The sequence below is a fragment of the Centruroides vittatus genome, unplaced genomic scaffold, assembly GCF_030686945.1.
Source record: "Centruroides vittatus isolate TY-2023 unplaced genomic scaffold, ASM3068694v2 contig_620, whole genome shotgun sequence".
NCBI lineage: Eukaryota > Metazoa > Arthropoda > Arachnida > Scorpiones > Buthidae > Centruroides > Centruroides vittatus.
The window spans coordinates 628,024-646,963 of record NW_027122381.1 but is presented as its reverse complement, the minus strand read 5'-3'; the positions used below and the strand labels follow the sequence as shown (position 1 = coordinate 646,963).

At 30.7% G+C, this 18,940-nt stretch overlaps 1 protein-coding gene across 6 annotated transcripts in view; it reads left to right on the top strand.

The window, feature by feature from the left end:
* The window catches only part of LOC136979415 (tyramine receptor 1-like), a 57,999-nt gene extending 42,648 nt beyond the window's left edge, over positions 1-15,351 (top strand). For 3 of the 6 annotated variants that reach the window (XM_067275389.1, XM_067275386.1, XM_067275391.1), the window contains exons 2-3: positions 8,305-8,341; positions 14,336-15,351. In XM_067275389.1, coding sequence (XP_067131490.1) covers positions 14,359-15,201 — 843 coding nt within the window. In that variant the 5' untranslated portion in view covers positions 8,305-8,341; positions 14,336-14,358 and the 3' untranslated portion in view covers positions 15,202-15,351. Of the gene's footprint in view, positions 1-1,771; positions 1,802-8,137; positions 8,204-8,304; positions 8,342-14,335 lie in introns of those variants that run through there. The other 3 variants (XM_067275388.1, XM_067275387.1, XM_067275390.1) reach the window with 2 other exon arrangements.
* The last annotated feature ends 3,589 nt before the right edge of the window (positions 15,352-18,940 follow it).

Sequence of the window (18,940 nt, the reverse complement as noted above, 5' to 3'; positions counted from 1 at the left end):
TCTTTGTTTCTTCTAACAATTTTTACATGTATTTTTATTAGTGTTTCCTTTGTTTCTGTTTCTTATAATTGCATTTGCTTCTATCTTTCTATACATTTTAATTGTATTTGTTTCATTTTATCAGCACTTTCTTATTGTTTAAACAATGCTTATTAGTGTTTCACTCCTTTGTTTTAATGAATTTTTGCGTACTCCATCAACTAAATTTCTATCTTTCCGACTGATGTCTTACTTTTTTAAATTCTTTACACTAATGAAGAAAGATTTAATTCTACAAACGAATACAATGGCTTACAAACAAGTAATTTCACTTCTTTTGTAGAAACAAATCTTTGAAGTTCTCATTTTATTTATTCTTTTTACAAATTTAGCCTCATTGATAATTTAAATTCCTCTCAAAAACAGGATTAAAATGCTAGCAGGTAAATTAACACAGATTTACTTGTCAATTCACTAAATTCTGTTAAATCCTGTTTAATATATATATGTATATTTCAAGAAATTGAAAGGTATTTTTAAGTGTTTTCACACAATTAATCCTCACACTAAGTATTTATCAAGTTCTTATCGAAGACGACATACAAACAAACGAACTTACCTTCTTTTCCTTCCAGATTTTCTTATATACCAGTAAGAATCTCCTACATTACAGGCGCTGGTGTGCTTTATTCACGACCAATTTACAATAATCGTAGGTACATTTACAAGATTTTTCTTTAAAAGTTCGTGTCAAATATGGTCTTAAGAAGAGTGATAATGATTAAAATAGAATTTTTTTAAAAAATAGAGAAAATATGCGTAAAAATGGGTATTAAATGGGGCTAAAATGGATATATATTACTATAAAATGTTTATAGACAAATTATATTATTCTAAATAAAAGCATATAGAATATTTTATATATTTTAAAGCATAATTTCTTGTGTGTGTGTTTTTTTTTAATTAAACAAATATTGTATAGTAACATAAAACATTCCTTATCAGCAGGAACAGTTAAATCTTCTTGTTTATCTTTAAAGTTCTATAGACTATAAATAACTTTCTTTAGAAAATCTATTGTTTGGATAGAGAATAAATCATAAATGAACTTATTATTGATCGAATTTCGTAAATAGAGGGTGGCCCAAAAGCGTGGTTAGCCGACTTTTGGACACCCCTGTTTGTAAATTTCATATTTTACTTATTTTAATTCTGTTAAATCGGTGTTATTTTATAAAAGAAATTGCATTAAATCACTCGAATTTATAAGGCATTTCTCCCAGTTTATACTTAAAGAGTATAAATATATAATGTATAAAGAGCCTTTTAAGGTTAAAAATATATATATATTTTATATTTAAATTTATGTATTATATAAGAGTATTTTATTTGATTTAAGTAATATAAGTAAATATTTTAAGTATTAAGTAGCTACGAGAGAAAATCCAAACAATTATTCTTGATTTTCTCGCACTTCTTTGGGGAATTGAATAAATGATTCTAAAAAATCTTCAGAGAATTTTTTACATTTGAGGAGAAAAAATAAATTTTTATTATTTTAACTTTAAAAAAAGCACATTTTAAGGTATTTTTCTTGCATTTAACATGCATCTAAGGCTTAAATAATAGTAATTTCAAGCATTAATTCATTTAAAAATTCGTATAAACTAATATAAAAAGGCTATATTTTTCGTATAATAATTAAATAATTTAATTTTAAAATCATTTTAAAGTTATTAATATTTTTTTTATAAGCTTTAACATTACTGAAAGATTTAATTTTCGAATTTAGATCGCGACTTACAGGTTGAGAAACTTAACAGTGAGTGAATCTAAGTTTTTCTTCATTTACTTTTATAATAAATAAACTTTCGAGTTCGGATTTTAATTAAAAATTGAGAAACGAAATAAGAAAGAGAATAAATTATAAATTATAAAGATTTATTCCAATATAAACGATTAATTTATAATGGCTTCGTCGAATTAAATTTCATCACTTTTCAAGAAATTAATTAATTATAAATATAATAATAAATATACGAGTAAAGGTAAAGAATTTTATAGGATAGAATTTACAATTTTCGTGGAAAAAAAGTTGATATTTTCAACGAATATTAAATATTTTAAAGGTAAAAATGTATCGATCAAAGATATTCTGACAAAATTGCGAGGGAAAGTTTTGTGGGAGAGATACATATATCATGAAAATATTAACAAAATTACGATACATCATCTCAGCAGGGTGTAAAATCAATTCAGTAGTTACATATCCGTTTCAGTCGAAATGTGCAGCATTCGAAAGCAAGTTTTATCCTCATTTATAGTCTATCTTTTCATTTTTTTCTGCTGTTTTCTTCTTGTGTTTTTTTCTCTTACACACAGTTCCTGTCCAACGAACAAGGAATTGTATCATATGAAGAAAAAATCGAGAAGGAAAAGTTATCGTATTTCTTTCTCGATTTTTCTTCATAAAAGAAAAGTAAAGATTATTTTTACACTTGGACTGGAACTGTATGAAAAAGAACATAGCTAAGAAGTACCTTTACACCTGGATAGAAACCATATTAGGTGAAGAAGATAGCGAAGTCAGATGCATATTCATACTTGGAATGGTTTTATATAAAGAAGATAGCTAAGATGTACAGTACCTTCACACTTGGACTGGAGTTATATGAAGGTAGCTAAGATGTACCTTTACACTTGGACTGGATTTATATGAAGGTAGCTAAGATGTACCTTTACACTTGAAGTGGAATTATATGAAGAAGAAGAAAATAAAGTAAGACTGAAGAATGTACTGACAGGACTTGATTAATCTTCTTCATAAAAAAAAGTTGAAGATTGTATTTGGACAGGACTATATCAAATAAGAAGAAGATTTTGAAACAAAAGTTCTTGATTTTTAATGTTCTGTTTTAAGAAAAAATAACTAACTGAAGTTAACATTTACTGTAGCTGTAATTAAAAGAAATCGTAAATATTTACTTTCTCTATAAAAGAAAGCTTTAATATTATAATTAATTTATAATAAATCTAACTAAAATATATATTTTTATTAATAAAATCAGCATTTATTTAATTATTTATTTGTATGTAAATTTAACTTACATTTAGAAATTTTTGTATAAAACAAAATAATATAAAATAAGTTTAAGAGATGAAAAACTAAAAAAATAAAATAAAATAAATATAATTATAATTTTTTAAAGTTTTAATTCAAAGTAGAGGACGTAAAGCACTCAGCTGCTCGCGATCAATCATCTTAAATCCTGCAGAAAATTGATGATAAGTCTATATTATTTAGTTAAAAAATCGATTTTAAAAATATAATTATAGTTTAATGACGATATTAATCGATTTTTAAAAACAAAATTTTCATATAAAACAAAGGAAATTTTCTAATTTTGCTTCAACATAATATTGCAGATAAACCGAGCAAAATATAATTATACCATTATTTCTCTTTAAATGAGGTTGATAATTAAGTATTTTTTGTTTTCGAAATAATTAAATTTAAATTAATAATGATCATTGTCTTCAGATAATATCTTTTAAATTTTTTTTTAATATTATTAAAATTAAATTCTTTTTAAAAAGTGTACACGCAGAGCATAACGCAATTAAATGCCATTTCGTCTTTACGAATTACATTACATTAAAATTTCCAAAAATAATTAACTGTAGTAGTGTTTAAATGAATTATACAATCGTAGAAATTAATGGAAGTGGAGATACAAATTGCAAAATGATACGGCTTCCTTGATTATACTGAGTTACATATACAGAAATTGCTAATGTAGCTATATCCAAAATATTATTAAACTTTCATAACTTTGATGTCAGTTTTTTATGTTATGTTTTACATATAAATGAAAATACACTTCTTCTTTTAGGATTTCCTTCTTACTGTGGACTTCTTCAACCAAGCCTTCTCTTTAATCTTAGCTACTGTTGTACTCTATTTATTACACCTTTATTGTTTAACCTTCTCGTGTTAATGCTTACCAGAATCTTCTTACATTTCATCCTTGTTGACCTTTATTTCTTTCTTCCTCTTCTCAGTTCACCATTGCTTTAAATATACTCTCTTCCTCATCATTTACGTATGACCATATTTTTCTCCATAATATTTATGTTTAACTGTATTTTTTCCCTATCGAATTTCCAAACTTCTTCGGGTCTTTTTCCAGTCTTAACACTGGACTTGATCTCCTCTCCAAAACTCATCTTCATCAATAGAAATGAATACTTTGTGCACAACTTCATCTTCATCTCTGTCAATGGAGATGAAGATGAAGTTGTACACAAAGTATTTAGTATTTAATAGTTACGTTATATATGTTACTTTAAATTTAGTTATTTTGTTAAATTTGTAACTCATAACTCTAAAAATATGTTCTCGAGGATTTATCATAGTTTTACTGAGCAGGAAATTAGACCCGGGTTAGATTTGCACGAAAAGTATTCAGAAAAAATGTTAGAATAGTGAATAAATCAATATAAAATGCCCTTTTCTTTGGCTAAAAAATGATTTTTGAGTAAAATTGAACTAAATTACATGTTACAGCGTAGAAATCTTTGAAAGAAGTTGTGTAAAACCATAAAAAGATACATATTTTTCTATGTAAAAAAAAGAAAAGTATTTTGAGTTTAAACGGAGAAAAATATAAACTTTAAAATTGTTTTTTTTAACAGAAATTCAATTATTAAAGTCATATAAAATCGAATTTCGTCTAATAATGCCATTTTAATGGTTTTAAAACCCATCGCTAGAAGGCGTTTCATTGATTGCAGATCAGCCCTCTAGCGGAGAGAGCAAACTTTACATTTGAACAGAGTTGATGTATTTTAAGAAAGAATAAATAGATTTATAGTTAAATTGATTGCAAAATATCTGAGTTATCCAGAAAAATATATGTTTATTAATAAACCTTTACTAACAATAAGCTTTCAAGTTAAAATAGTTCAAATTTATCAAAAAATAACTGTTTGTTCTTATATTTTATGATATTTTCTTAAATAAATTTTGAAACATAAGGCATAAGAATTTTTTGAAAGCAATACCAACTTCAAAATATGCATGAATATATACTTTAAATTCTAGAATCAATTTAGAGTATACTTTTTAGAATAATCGATTTTTTTTTCTAGAAAAAGAAACAAGATTATTGAAGAAAAAGTTATAATAGAAGAGAGAAAACTCTTTACTCAAAAAATCAATAAGAGTATTTTATAAATAGTAAAAAACATATAATATTTTAAAAGGTTTTGAAATTCATTAACATTCAGAATTTTTCATATTTTACTTTTAATTCCTCTGGACAGTAATATCAACTTTTTTTAAGCAATTATTTAAATGAATTTTATAAATATATAAATACAGCCAAACCTGTAAACATAAAAAAACTGCCAATGTACGAAAGTGGCCGTTGTTTAAAGGTTATTTTCTATGCATACGGTACATTTCTGGGAAAATAACCGCCGTTTTAGAGGCGATCTTTGTAAGGTTTGGTTTATTTGTTTTCGAAAACCCGACACGTGGACGATATACCGAGAGGGATGCCTCCCAGGAAAACTAACCCCATTTGCTGTTACAAACAAGAAAACTTCAGGAACCTCCACGTGGCCAAACCCGCGATCACTGTTCAGTGGTTTTAGCCACTCGGCCACTGGTGGGCACACCATTATTGGAGGTTCGACTGTACAGTCAAACCTGTTTTTATGCGCTCTTTTTATGTGCGATTTTTATTTGTGCGATTTTTTTAATGCGAATTTTTAATTTGTGCGGTATAGTTGGCGACTAGTCTCGTGCGATTCGTCATGTCTTACGTTGACTTATTATAGCTAAATAAACTTATTATAGCATAAATGCACTTATTATAGTAATATTATTGCATGAATATGCGAAAAATGAAATAATTTACTTTTTAAGTCAACAAAACACCAACTGGACAAAAATATGTAAAACAGACGATAGACCAGACGATGCAGTCAAGTGCTGACATCTGTTGTCAATAAATTCTATTTAGTACGGTTTTGAGTTATTTTCTATGTGAGACTTCTTTTATGCGGTCCCTGTTGACCGCATAAAAAAAAATATTTTTTTAATTGTGTTGCGAAAACTATTATTTACAGCCATTCGTGAAGTTTCGTGAGATTTTTTTTATGCGTTTTTTTTAATGCGGTCCCTATCCCCCGCATAAAAACAGGTTTGACTGTATATGATTTATTTTTAGAAAATATAAATAATACATATTTTCTCATCCTGTAGGAACTAAGAGGGCCTTTTTTTCCAAGCTCATCACGGGTTCGGCAAACGGCAAAACTAACAACGGGGTGGAATAGTGTAAAACAGGTTCTGATGTATTCAGGATAAACCACCCCGAAAATTTTTCTGGAATTTTCCACTGCCCAAATTTGATCCCAGATCCCCAGAACAGCAGGCTCGATCTCTTATAGAATATTTGTATTGTAACTGGATGATTCTTTTATTTTTAATTGTTTTTAATATTCTGCATTCTCTGGTTTCAAAATTCTTGTAAATATTAGCGTTTGAAAGAAATGTTTCCTCTAATTTTTCTTTGTGATTGATGTTTCGAAAATAAAATTAAAAAGGATTTAATTAAACTGAAATTGCTTCAATTAAAGAAAAATAATTAAAAATACACTTAATTTTGTTTTTCTTCTTTTTCTCTCTCTTTCTCTAATTTTAATTAAGTCTGAAAAATTTCTGATAAGTTTCTTCATTTTTTTTCAATGTTATTAATTTTATAAAAGAATAACGTAAACTTATATTTCGTTCAAGGTTATTTTTTTATGTTTATAATTATGGAAACATGAAAGAATAAATGTAAATATTTTTATTTTTTGAAAAATAATACAGCTTCTCAAGGTCACCTATCTAAAATTTACATTTTGATTTCAAAAAATGGTTTCAAAACCAATCGCTAGAGGGCACGCCACCTATAACTCATTGATTTCTGATCAGCCCTCTAGCGGAGAGGTCAAAACCTTTTAATTTGAATAGAATTGTTACGTTTTGGCCGAGTAAAGTAGATTTATATTAAAGTTTATTGCTTATATTTCCTTAATATTAAAATTTGAAGGTAGAGAAATCGCTAAACAATATATTTTTAAAAAAGTTTTACGGCCATTAAGGTGGTCTTTACCCATACTCTGCATGGGTTCTGCCAGACCCAGTAATTAAAATTACGCTTATAAAATTAATTTTAATTAAAAAATTTTGTATTAATTAAGTTAATTTAATTTCTTATATAATTAAATTATATAATTTGTAGGTTTATCAATTAATTATTTTAAATAAAATAATTAATTGATAAACCTAAAAATTAGACGTATTTTAATACTTTTAAGTAATTAATTAAATTTTTTTCAGAATTCTTGAGCCAGTTTTATCTATAATTTTTAATATTATTTTATTTCAAAATTAATTAGAGTTAATTTTTAATATTATTTTATTTTTAAATTAATTCCTTCATTTTAATGAGTTCTGTACTTTGAGCGAAAATCTAACATAATGATGTCAAAAAGTTTAATCAGTTAATGTTTTAATATAACTTCATTTTATTTATAGTATATGCCAAAACCAAAAATTACTTAAACTTCAAATGGGAAGTAATATATAAAAAATAAGAATATCGATGAATTAAAATTGAATATAAATACAGTTATAAATACAAAAGAAGGCAATTCAACGCATTGTCTTCTACCTATGGGGAGGTTTCTATATGGAAAATTGAGCCCTACTTAGGCCTTGGTCACGTGGAGAAAACTCCACGTGACCAACCAATTTCAGGTACGAACCCGCGACTTTATTCATTCCACATGAATGAGGACATAAATGGCCGTTGTTCGGGAGTTATTTTATATGCATTTTTGTTTAAAAATCTTTATAAAAATGGCGCTGTTTAGAGGTGGCCGTTGTTAAGAAGGGACCGCGATTGGAGTTCGACTATATATTTAAATAATTTGTATATTATGGTTAATGAATCGATTATTAAACGAATTTATTAGTTTATGGTTCTAAAATTTATATTATGTTGGTCATAATTTCTGTTGTTAGTCGGTTGCTACCATTCTCGAGTTTCGAAGCAACAAGTGAATGCTAAAAATCTCTTTCATTGGTTATCTATTGTGACGTAAAGATATCGATTGTTCTTTCACTTTTATGAGTAAACGCTTTACGTGAAAGGCAGTCATTAACGTATAATGATCACAAGTTTTTAAAACTCCTTAAATATAGTTATTATTAATAGAAACTTCTCTTGCGTAAGTCATTTATGAATATGAATTTTATCGTTCCAGGTATGAAATGTTGTTTCCAAGAGTCCAACAAATGAAAGTAAGTCTTTCGTAATATTCTATATTTATTAAGTATTATATGAACTTTCAAGTTTCATATTTCTACTTTCGTTTAATTAAGCTGTTTACATGTAAACTAATCCAATATTAGAACTAAAATGTTACTCGATAATAAACAAATTTGAAGTTTCATCTCTCCTTACTTATACTTATTTAAGTGATGTTTAGTAGGAGTAATTGCAGTAATTAATGTATTAAAAAATGAAGAAATTTTAGATTTTAATTAAGAGAATTTAATTTTTAATTAATATTTTAAGGTATAAAATAATTAAATGTTTTCTTATTTTGAGAAACACGAACCTTCTATTGTTTCTCTATGAGAGCAACAACGAAAATTTCTCGCCCACCAGTGGAGTGGATAAAGCCACCGAACACTGGTAGTTGGTGGTGGGTTCGTACCTCGCAAACGGGGCTAATCACGTGGGATTTTTCGGATGTTTTCATGTGTATAACACTTAAATAGAGCCACTTTCCTGTAGAAAGTCCTACCCGGAGGCAGATTGCCCACGTGTCGTATTCTTCGACCACCACAGGAGGGATGAATAACACCACTGAACACTGGAGTTAGTTGGGGTGGGTTTGCATTTCGCAAACCCACCCCAACTAACTCCTAATTACGTGGGATTTTTCGGGTGTTTTCACCCGAATAGGGCCACTTTCTTATAGAAAGTCCTCCCGGGAGGCATCACCCCTCAGCAGATTGCCCACGTGTCACGCCGCCATATGTTTCAGATTTGATAAATGATTAAAGAGATGAAAAGTTCTGTTTTAATAAAAAATCATTCTTGTAATTAGTGACTTCTAAATACAATTATACTTAGAAGAACATTAATTTTGTCTTAATTTGTTGAGAAATTTGATAAGCTCTGTCTACAAAATTTAATTAACTTATTTGTAAGTACTGCTTGAAGTTGTTTATATACGTAAAGTTTACGGAACTTAATTGTAACTTGTTATTTGGGTTTTATCTTAAGAGAATTAACAGAAAATAAACTTGTTTACAAGTTAAGTATGCCAAATATGGATACGTTAAGGAATTTTTATTTATTTGTCTAACTTATTTACTTAGCAGATTGATATAAATTTACAAATGTATACAGCACATAGCAGTGCTCATAACAAAATATTGAACGCTGTATACCCAATGTGGTCACCTGTTATGCCCGTTCTATGGCTAGGTTTTTAAATTAAGAAGGATGGAAAACGTGCGGACACTTAATTCATGGCCATATTAGGAACCCACGTACTTGGATTTGAAGCGTAAATAACTTATAAGCCTAACTGGTTTAAAACTACTTTTAAGTAAGGGAAAAAGCCAAAATAACAGGTTTTGATAATCTACAGTATTAAAAGAGGCTTCCTTAATTTTATTACGTGGTTGATTTGAATTGCGAGTCATTATGGAAACTTCTCTTATGAATACACATTGTTAGGTGCTAACAACTAGCGAATATGGCTGTCAAAAACGGAGAAAAGTTAGGAATATATCCATATTTAGAACACTTACCATCATTTATAGAAGATTATTGTGTTTCTCGAGCGGTCCACTAGTGCCCGAGTGGATAAAGTCACCGAATGCTGGCAGTTGGTCGCGGGTTCGAACCCGACAAACCGAACTGGCCAAGTGGATTTTTCCGAACTTTCTTCACATCTAACTCTTCCTTAAAAAATCCTCCCGGCCGTCCCCTTGGCATTGCATCCCCAAGTGTTGCATTGGCCTCATCAATCGTATAGTATACTATTCTTGAATCGCCAAAGCAACGAATAGCCTGCTGCTTATTACCTATACTCCAGTACAATGTTCGTGTTTACGCCCTGTATAAATCCTAAATATATATACAGTGGTACCTCGACATACGAGTGCCCTAATATACGAGTGTTTTGAGATACGAGCCTCCGAGCGAGCGATATTTTGCTTTGAGATGAAAGCAAGATTTGAGATACGAGGAATCGCACACGACCCCAACATGCGCCCCGCATGTTGGGGTCGTGTGCAGCGTCTAACGGTTTCTCCCACCTCAGACTAGACCTCAGTCTGTGTGCTTGTTTCCCTCGTTTTCGAAGAATTTTTGATAAATTGGGTTCGCGTTTTACGCTTTTTGTACATTTACAAAACATTATCACATTTATTTTTATAACCATGGGTCCGAAGAAGATAATGATGTCTATTGAATTAAAGCGTGAAATCATAGAAAAACATGAGCAAGGTGTGCAAGTAATTGACTTGGCGAGGATGTACGGGCGTAGCACATCAATGTGCTTAAACAGAAGGAGTTGATAAAGCGTATAATGCCAGCTAAGGGCGTTACAATAATTTCTAAGCTCCGGACGTCTCTCCATGAAAAGATGGAGAAACTACTGATGGTGTGGGTGACAGAGAAGCAGCTTCAAGGAGAACTTTAACACAAAGCATCATACGTGAGAAGGCACGAGCGATTTACGGTGATTTGCTGAAGCAGATCCCACACACTTCCACAAACGAGGAATCGGAGGACTCGTTTAAAGCCAGTCAGAGCTGGTTTGACAACTTTAGGAAAAGGACCGGCATTCACTCCGTCGTCAAGCATGGTGAGGGAGCAAGTTCGGATGTGAAGGCAGCTGAGGTTTAAATCAAAACGTTTTCCGAACTGATAGAAGCCAAAGGATACATCCCCCAGCAAGTCTTTAACTGTGACGAGACAGGGCTTTTCTGGAAAAGGATGCCAAATAGGACTTACATAACGGCAGAGGAGAAGACGATGCCAGGTCACAAACCCATGAAGGATGGATTAACTCTAGCACTTTGCGCCAATGCGAGTGGCGACTGCAAAATTAAGCCTCTGCTAGTATACCATTCGGAAAATCCCAGAGCCTTTAAGTCACATAAGATTTTAAAAGAAAAACTGCAAGTTATGTGGAGGGCAAATCCGAAGGCGTAGGTCACCAGGAAATTCTTTGTGGAGTGGATAAACCTGGTGTTTGGCCTTTGTTAAAAAATATCTACAGGAAAACAACCTACCCATGCAAGCCCTTCTCGTCCTCGACAATGCCCCTGCTCATCCACCAAATCTCGAAGATGATTTACTCGAAGAGTTCAAGTTTATAAAGGTTCTCTACCTACCACCCAACACCATTCCTATCCTGCAGCCCATGGATCAGCAGGTGATTTCTAATTTTAAGAAGTTGTACACCAAGCACATTTTTCGGCGCTGCTTTGAGGTGACGGAGAACACAAACCTTACCCTTCGAGAGTTCTGGAAGGACCACTTTAACATCGTGATATGCCTAAGAATTATTGATCAGGCCTGGCTGGGTGTTACGAGGACCTTAACCTCTGCATGGAAGAAGCTGTGACCTGAGGCTGTAGCTGAAAGAGCCTTCGAAGGATTGGAACCCGAAGTGTCAGTGGTAGAGGAGATTGTTTCTCTGGGAAAATCTATGGGTCTGGAGGTGGATAAGAGAGATGTGAACGAACTCGTCGAGGAACAGTCTCAGGAGCTGACAACCGAGGAGTTACACGATCTACATTCGCAGCAGCATACGGTGGTTCAACGAAAAATTAGTTCTGAAGAGAAGCCAGAGATGGAGGAGGTTATCTCTACAAGAGATATAAAGGAGATCTTGGAAATGTGGGAGAAAGTTGTGGAGTTCGTGGATAAAAATCACCCCGAAAAAGTTGCAACTGGTCGTGCATCGGAGTTGTTCAACGAAACTTGCCTAACTCATTTCCGCAATATCCTGAAAGGGAGGAAGAAACAAACCTCCTTGGACAGTTTTTTTAAACGATCTGCAAGTGAAAATGAGCAAAGCGTGACGAAAAAAGCGAAGACCAGTGACAAAAATTAAGCGCTTTTGTAAGCACTTCACTTTTTCTTTTATTATGTTTTTATAGAATATGTATTTGTTATTTATAAACAAATGTTTCTTCCTGTAAATACATTTTTCTTATTCAAAAACACTTAACAAAAACAACTGAGGTGGTGTTTTGGGAGCTGGAACGGATTAATGGCATTTCAATTAATTTCAATAGGGAAAATTGCTTTGAGATACGAGCAAGGTTACGGAACGAATTAAACTCGTATGTCGAGGTACCACTGTATATAGGTTATCAAACGTTTGGACCATACATGTAAACATTATTACTATTTTAAGAACGGATAGTTCGAAACAAGTGTTAAGTAATACATCGATTAACAGAGTTTTTGATCCCACGCTGTAAGTATAATGTTTCCCGTTACGATAATATTTAATAAATATAAAAAGTAAGCTTTTTGCCATTTTATAATAATTAATAATATAAAAAGTGTTTTAAATAAAAATATCTAACAGATGGCGCCACATACAATTTTAACTCTTGTAGGAAAAGTTACGCAACTTTAATTTTTTAATTTTTACTTTTAAGTAAACTGAAGAAATATTAAGAAAATTTTAAAAATTTGATTTTTGTACTTTAAATTCTGAAAGATATTTACCTAATTTTAAAATAATTTTTAACTGGATGCTACTTCATTAACTGTAATGTCACTGGATTAAGGAAGAGTCATTCAAACTCATTAATTTACCTTTAATTTTTTTTCTTCGTTTTGTTTAAGACTTTCTTCTAGATTTCGTCAAACTATTAATTACTTAATCGGACGGCTTCATTTATTTTCTTTTTCTCACAATTGATTAACATGATGATAATTTATTTATGTTTCTGTCTGATAAAGCGATTAACCACGGTCGCTTATTTATCTAAAAACGATTTTTTTATTTACGTAATATCTTCTTTCTTGTAATAAATTTGAAATTTTTTTATCGCAGTTAATTATGTGAATTGCCTGTTTATCAGTTTTTAAAATTAAAATACAATTTACTTTTGAATAATTCGATTTAAGTAATAAGTTCCCTAGGTGATCTATATCGTGCTTTTCCGCCATATTGAATACGATGCGACGCGACTGTAACAGACAATTCTAGCGATTTTAGAAAAGTATAAATTGTCTTCGTATAAGATGATTTAATTAACATATTAATTATTATTCTAAAATTTTGAAAAATTAAAAATTATTTAAAAATTAGAAAATTTTTAAATAATTTTTTGTTGTGTTAACGACGCGTCGGCGGCGCTACACTGTTACAACGACGATTCAAGAGCGTATTTCACTAAGTAAAATGTTTTATTGTACAATTATTTCTATAGTTTTCATTTAATGAACTGTCAGGCTGTCTGTTGGAGTGTCTTTATTAATTTAAACAGTGCAAGATCATCTTAAAGGATAGGAACAGGTTTTAATCCTAATCCTATTTACTTTAGTTCGGTAAATGCCGTATTCCCAATGCTTGAAAAAGTTTACCACTCTTTCCAATCCTTGGCATGAGATCTAAGGGGGCCAATCATAAATTAACATTTATAATCATTTTCAAATTATAATTTTTTGTATAGAAGGATTGGATTGGTAGAATAAGGCAATGAGATCTGCCAAAGAGTCGATTCCTCCCGAGAGCACTTTCTATGATAAATTGGCTTCTATATTTGTGTTAGACAAACTAAAAAAACCTGAAAACTCCACGTGGTCAACCTGTTGGTTAGACGCAAACCCACCACCAAATATTCGTGTTCAGTGGTTTTATCCATACGGATTTCTTTGTATTAAAGACTCTAAAAGAGATTGGCTTCTATGCCTCGAGCCTTGGCTCTTTGACCAAGGAATAATGCCAAGGCCCTTTTTGTGGGCATGAATACGTCATAATATTGAAAGCAAAACGATTCGCTGTTAGTTGTTTAGTGATTATTATTTTAAATAAAATTAACTCTGTAACTTTCATTAAAATTGATTTTACAACATATATAATTAATCAAAATACTGTAAATTAACTTATTGTTTAAATTTCTCCACGGCTCTTAAATCATCTTTATACAAGAATTTTTAGATACTAGAAGAATAATCTTTTTCTGATAAAATATAAAGTCATTAGTATTGAATTTTCTTTAATGACTTTTATCTTTTTCCAGGATACCCCTTGACTAAGAACTGCATGAAAATGACAGAACATCCTCAAGCAACAACATTGCTCAATGAGCAGGAAGCGAATCCAGCATTATCAGATCAAGATGTAAACAGTACTTTAGACTTCAAAAGAGTCACAGCAAACGAAATCGTCACGGCCACTGTGTTATCAGTGGTGATATTAATCATCGTCATTGGAAACTTGCTTGTGATTATAGCAGTCAGCACAACGCCCAGACTGAGAACAGTTACAAACTTTTTCGTGGTATCATTAGCAGTAACGGATCTACTAATGGGCCTTCTTGTAACACCATTGGCTGTTGTGCGAGAATTTACATCAACGTGGGTATTTGGAAGGATTCTTTGCGAGTTGTGGATATCTTTAGATGTCTTTCTGTGTACCGCTTCCATTCTGAACTTATGTTGTATCAGCCTGGATCGATACTTTGCAATCACTTCACCGCTTACTTATGCTGTAAAGAGGAGTGGACGTTTAGCTCTATTTATGGTAGCTTTAGTCTGGATCCTGTCAGCAGCCATCACCTGCCCACCTGCATTTGGCTGGCACGAAATAGGCCGCAACAATTCACCCACTTGCGAATACAATAGCGACAGAGGTTACATTGTATACTCGGCTTTAGGGTCATTTTACATACCGGCATTCGTTATTGTTTTTGTATACTGGAGGATATTTGCAGTTGCCAGGAAGAGGCAAGCCATACTTATTCAGAGTGATCAAGAAGTGACGATTTCTCAAACACTGGACAGCGAATCATCGCAGTCGGAAGGCGTAACCGCTAAGGCAATGACCATTGAAAGTGATAACAAGAAAGAGATATTTATATTATCGAAAAAATATGCCAAAAGATAACTGTAATAATTGTGAAAATTCGAAAAAATCCGAGACTCATAACGGTTGGAACCGTAGCACAAAATCAAAAAGTTCGCTCAATACTTACAGGATCCATTCGTGCCATCAACCAAGAAGAGATGGTTACGAAAGGGCAGCATTTCAGAGAGAGAGGAGAGTTGCCAAATCTCTATCCATTGTAGTTGGAGGGTTTTTACTTTGCTGGTCACCATTTTTTGCTGTTTATCTCATAGAACCATTCTGTAGCACCTGTACTTTTCACCCAATTCTACTCCGATGTCTTGTATGGTTAGGGTGGCTTAATTCGGCCATCAATCCCTTTATCTATGCTCTAAACAATAAGGATTTTAAGAGGGCCTTTCTAAGGCTTACTATATATAGAGTTAGAAGGCCTTGGAAGGAACCAAGACGACACAATCCCAGTCATTATAATTAGAACTAAGCCAAGGAAGTTTTTTTTAACTTGGCAACAGCATTCTAGTCAGAAATGTTAATAAAATCATATAGAATTTACGTATCTGAATCAAAATTTGAAAGATTTTACTTCTGGTCAAAGATTTTGAGTAAAATTTTAAGTAAAAACGTGATTTTTTCCCCTTCGAAAATTGAGGAAAATTGTTAAAAATTTCTCAATTAAAATATTTGTAATAGACGATTTTCAATTAAAAAAGTCAAATCGTTATAAAAAATTAATTAATCGTAATTATCTTTATTAATGTATTTTTCTTTGTAAATAGTTAAATGATGATAAATATGTCTACTTACTGTCCGAAATGTCAATCACATATAACACTGTAAGTTCTTTTTTCTTATGTAATTCGATGTCGTTACTCATTAAATCCAATTAAAAATAATTTAATTAACTTTTAACAATTAAATTAAAATTATAAATCTGTTTCTAAATTAATAACACAATTTTTTAAAAAATAACTGTTCATAAAATTGTATTGTTATTAAAGTATTGATCTTTTGTAAGTTATGGAAATCACTGAAAATTAATAATTATAAATTAAAATTTGTTGTCTATTGTACATAAAGTATATAAATAAATATTTAAAAATAAAATTAAAGAATGAAAAATTTAATTTTTTTTAATAATTTTTGTGTATTTTTTAAAAAACAAAATTATTTATTAGAAGCCATTTTAATTCTATAAAATCCAATTAAAATAATAAAAAAATAAATAAATTCTTTTTTAAAATACACGAAACTATTTAAAAATTTAAATTTGAAATCGAATTTAACGGTCAAAAATGTGAGGAGCCAATCAAAATGCTTGTAGCTAACGAAATGAACAGAAATCAATTACGTTAGAATAGGAAATGACGTAACAATAATCGATTGTGAGTGAGTTATAACAAATTATGTCTCATAAAAAAGTTCGTTTGATGCTGAAGAAAACCGGAAATATTTAATTTACTAACATTTTCGGCCATTATGTAGCAAAACTAGCGCAATAGTGAGGAAGACGTAGAAATCAGCAGCTATAACATCATAGTAATCATAACGAAGGTGAAATTATGCTGTCACAGGAATTCAAAATTCAGGTAATACAGGTAGTACTTCCGCTAAAAAGTTTGAAACATTATTTCTGTGAAGGCTAAGAATATATTAATACTATGTTCTAAACAATAAGGGCTTTAAGAGAGCTTACCGTATATAGAGTAAGAAGACATTGGAAAGCGCTACTTCGGGGTACACTTATTCATAGGAACTATAAATCGAGCTGTAAACAATTAAATTAGTGATGGAACATGGTAAAATACATGTAAAAACGTGTACAGCTATTAAACTACCTCGATATAGCATCGCTCTCGTAAAGCGCAATGAATACATTTTACTTGTATGATTCTAAACACACAATATAATCATAGAACACGGATTTAAGCCATTGTTTCTTAAATCTGTTATACCGGGGTGCTCAATATCGAGGTTCAATAGTATTGTACTTAGTCATTACACTTTGTTTTTCAACTTTATATGTTCCATTAGTAATTACTTGACTCTGATTTGATTTGTCCTTCTAAACAACAGAAATTCTAATTTTAAAAGTTATAAATTGACATTTAAATCTTAAAATCTTAATTAATCTATCCATTATTTCTTAATTTCTAAATTGAAAAATACGATCAAACTTCTCAACAACGGCCACTGAGGGAAGGAACATAAAAATAGTCGATATGTATATATATATATAATGTAAATTATTTAATATTTAGTTTTAATTGCACAGTTATTTTAATTAAAAAAAGAAATTAATTACATTAAATTTTTTCTAAGATTCCACATGAGTGGAAGATTGTCTCGAACATCTTTAAAGATTTATTTGTGGTTTCCTTTTTGTGTGGAAGAACCAACTTTTTCTCATCAATATCCCAAATGGTTTGTGGTTTGTACTGATTCAATTTAATAGAACATTAAATAAAATGGTTTCTTCACCGCTGACGTCTTTTTTCCGTACCTTTTTATACTGGACAAGAGCAAATCAATTGATTTATGTTTCTCTTTTCCGGCTAATTACTTAAAATTTAATTTAAAAAAAAAAGTAGTTAAATTTATTTACACTTAGTTTTTTTTCATTTGTATACTTATCGAGAAATTTTTAAATTGTATATGTATACAATACTGCAAAACCTGTCTAACACGAACACCTAAAAACTCGAAACTGAACTGTTTTCTACTTAAAATTATTACAAACCGAAAACCTGTGTAACACGGACTCCCGAAAACTAATTGCTTAACATAACCTGCGTAAAGCGAAATTATTCGACGTAATGTTGGCTAAAATCTAATTGTAGTTAGTGCTGTATCTGGCGGTCAATCATCCACCCAACACTGAAGAGTTAATGAATAAAAAAGTAACCCTCTATAAAGCGGAAAATTCTGAACGGTGCCATCACTTTCCGTTTTAAACAGGTTTTACCATAAATAAATCATAATAATAAAATTTCTCCGTTGCTTCTTAGGAAGTCCATATATCATCCAAACTATCCTCTAAGCATCAATCAAGATTTTTCCAATATTGCTCCTTCTTATCCTTTAGATAAAAGACAAATAAATAAGGAGAAACTCCTCCTTAACCTTTAGATAAAAAAGGGGAGAAAACATCTTTCGTTTTCTTATTCAGTGGATAAGAAGAAGCAAAGATGGAGAAATCTTGGATGACAGAAGACTGAAAAATCTTTGTTATTTCTTATTTAGCGGATCTTATCCAAAGAGCAAGAAAGATGCGCTTTCCTGTGCAATAGACAAGAAAGGATAACAATACAAAAAAGATAAAGAGCAATGAGCAATCATACACAGAAGAGCAAAGATTAAGATAAATCTCAAAATTCATATCTTTAATCTAAGATTTAAGATTCTAATTATAAAGATTAATTTTATGTATCATCGTGCGCTCGTATTTTTTCTTGTGTGTCGTAGTTTTGTATAGTGCATACATGCAAAAGTTATTTGGAGAACAGGGAAGTTTTATGAATCGTGGTACAGTAAATTATAGACAAATTGTCATTAATATGTAGAGAAATCATAATTCAAACGAACTCTATGGATTAGTAGGCGATCCATTACAGCCTGGCGTGTGATTCCGAAGTGTGATTTCAGATAATTGTCATTCATTCGTTCTAGTTTAATACAATAAAATGATTTATTTTAGTTCCATCTTCTGAATGCAATGCAATAACTCATTCTAGTTCCATTTTCTTAAATACAATACAATGGATCACGCATTCATGAAATG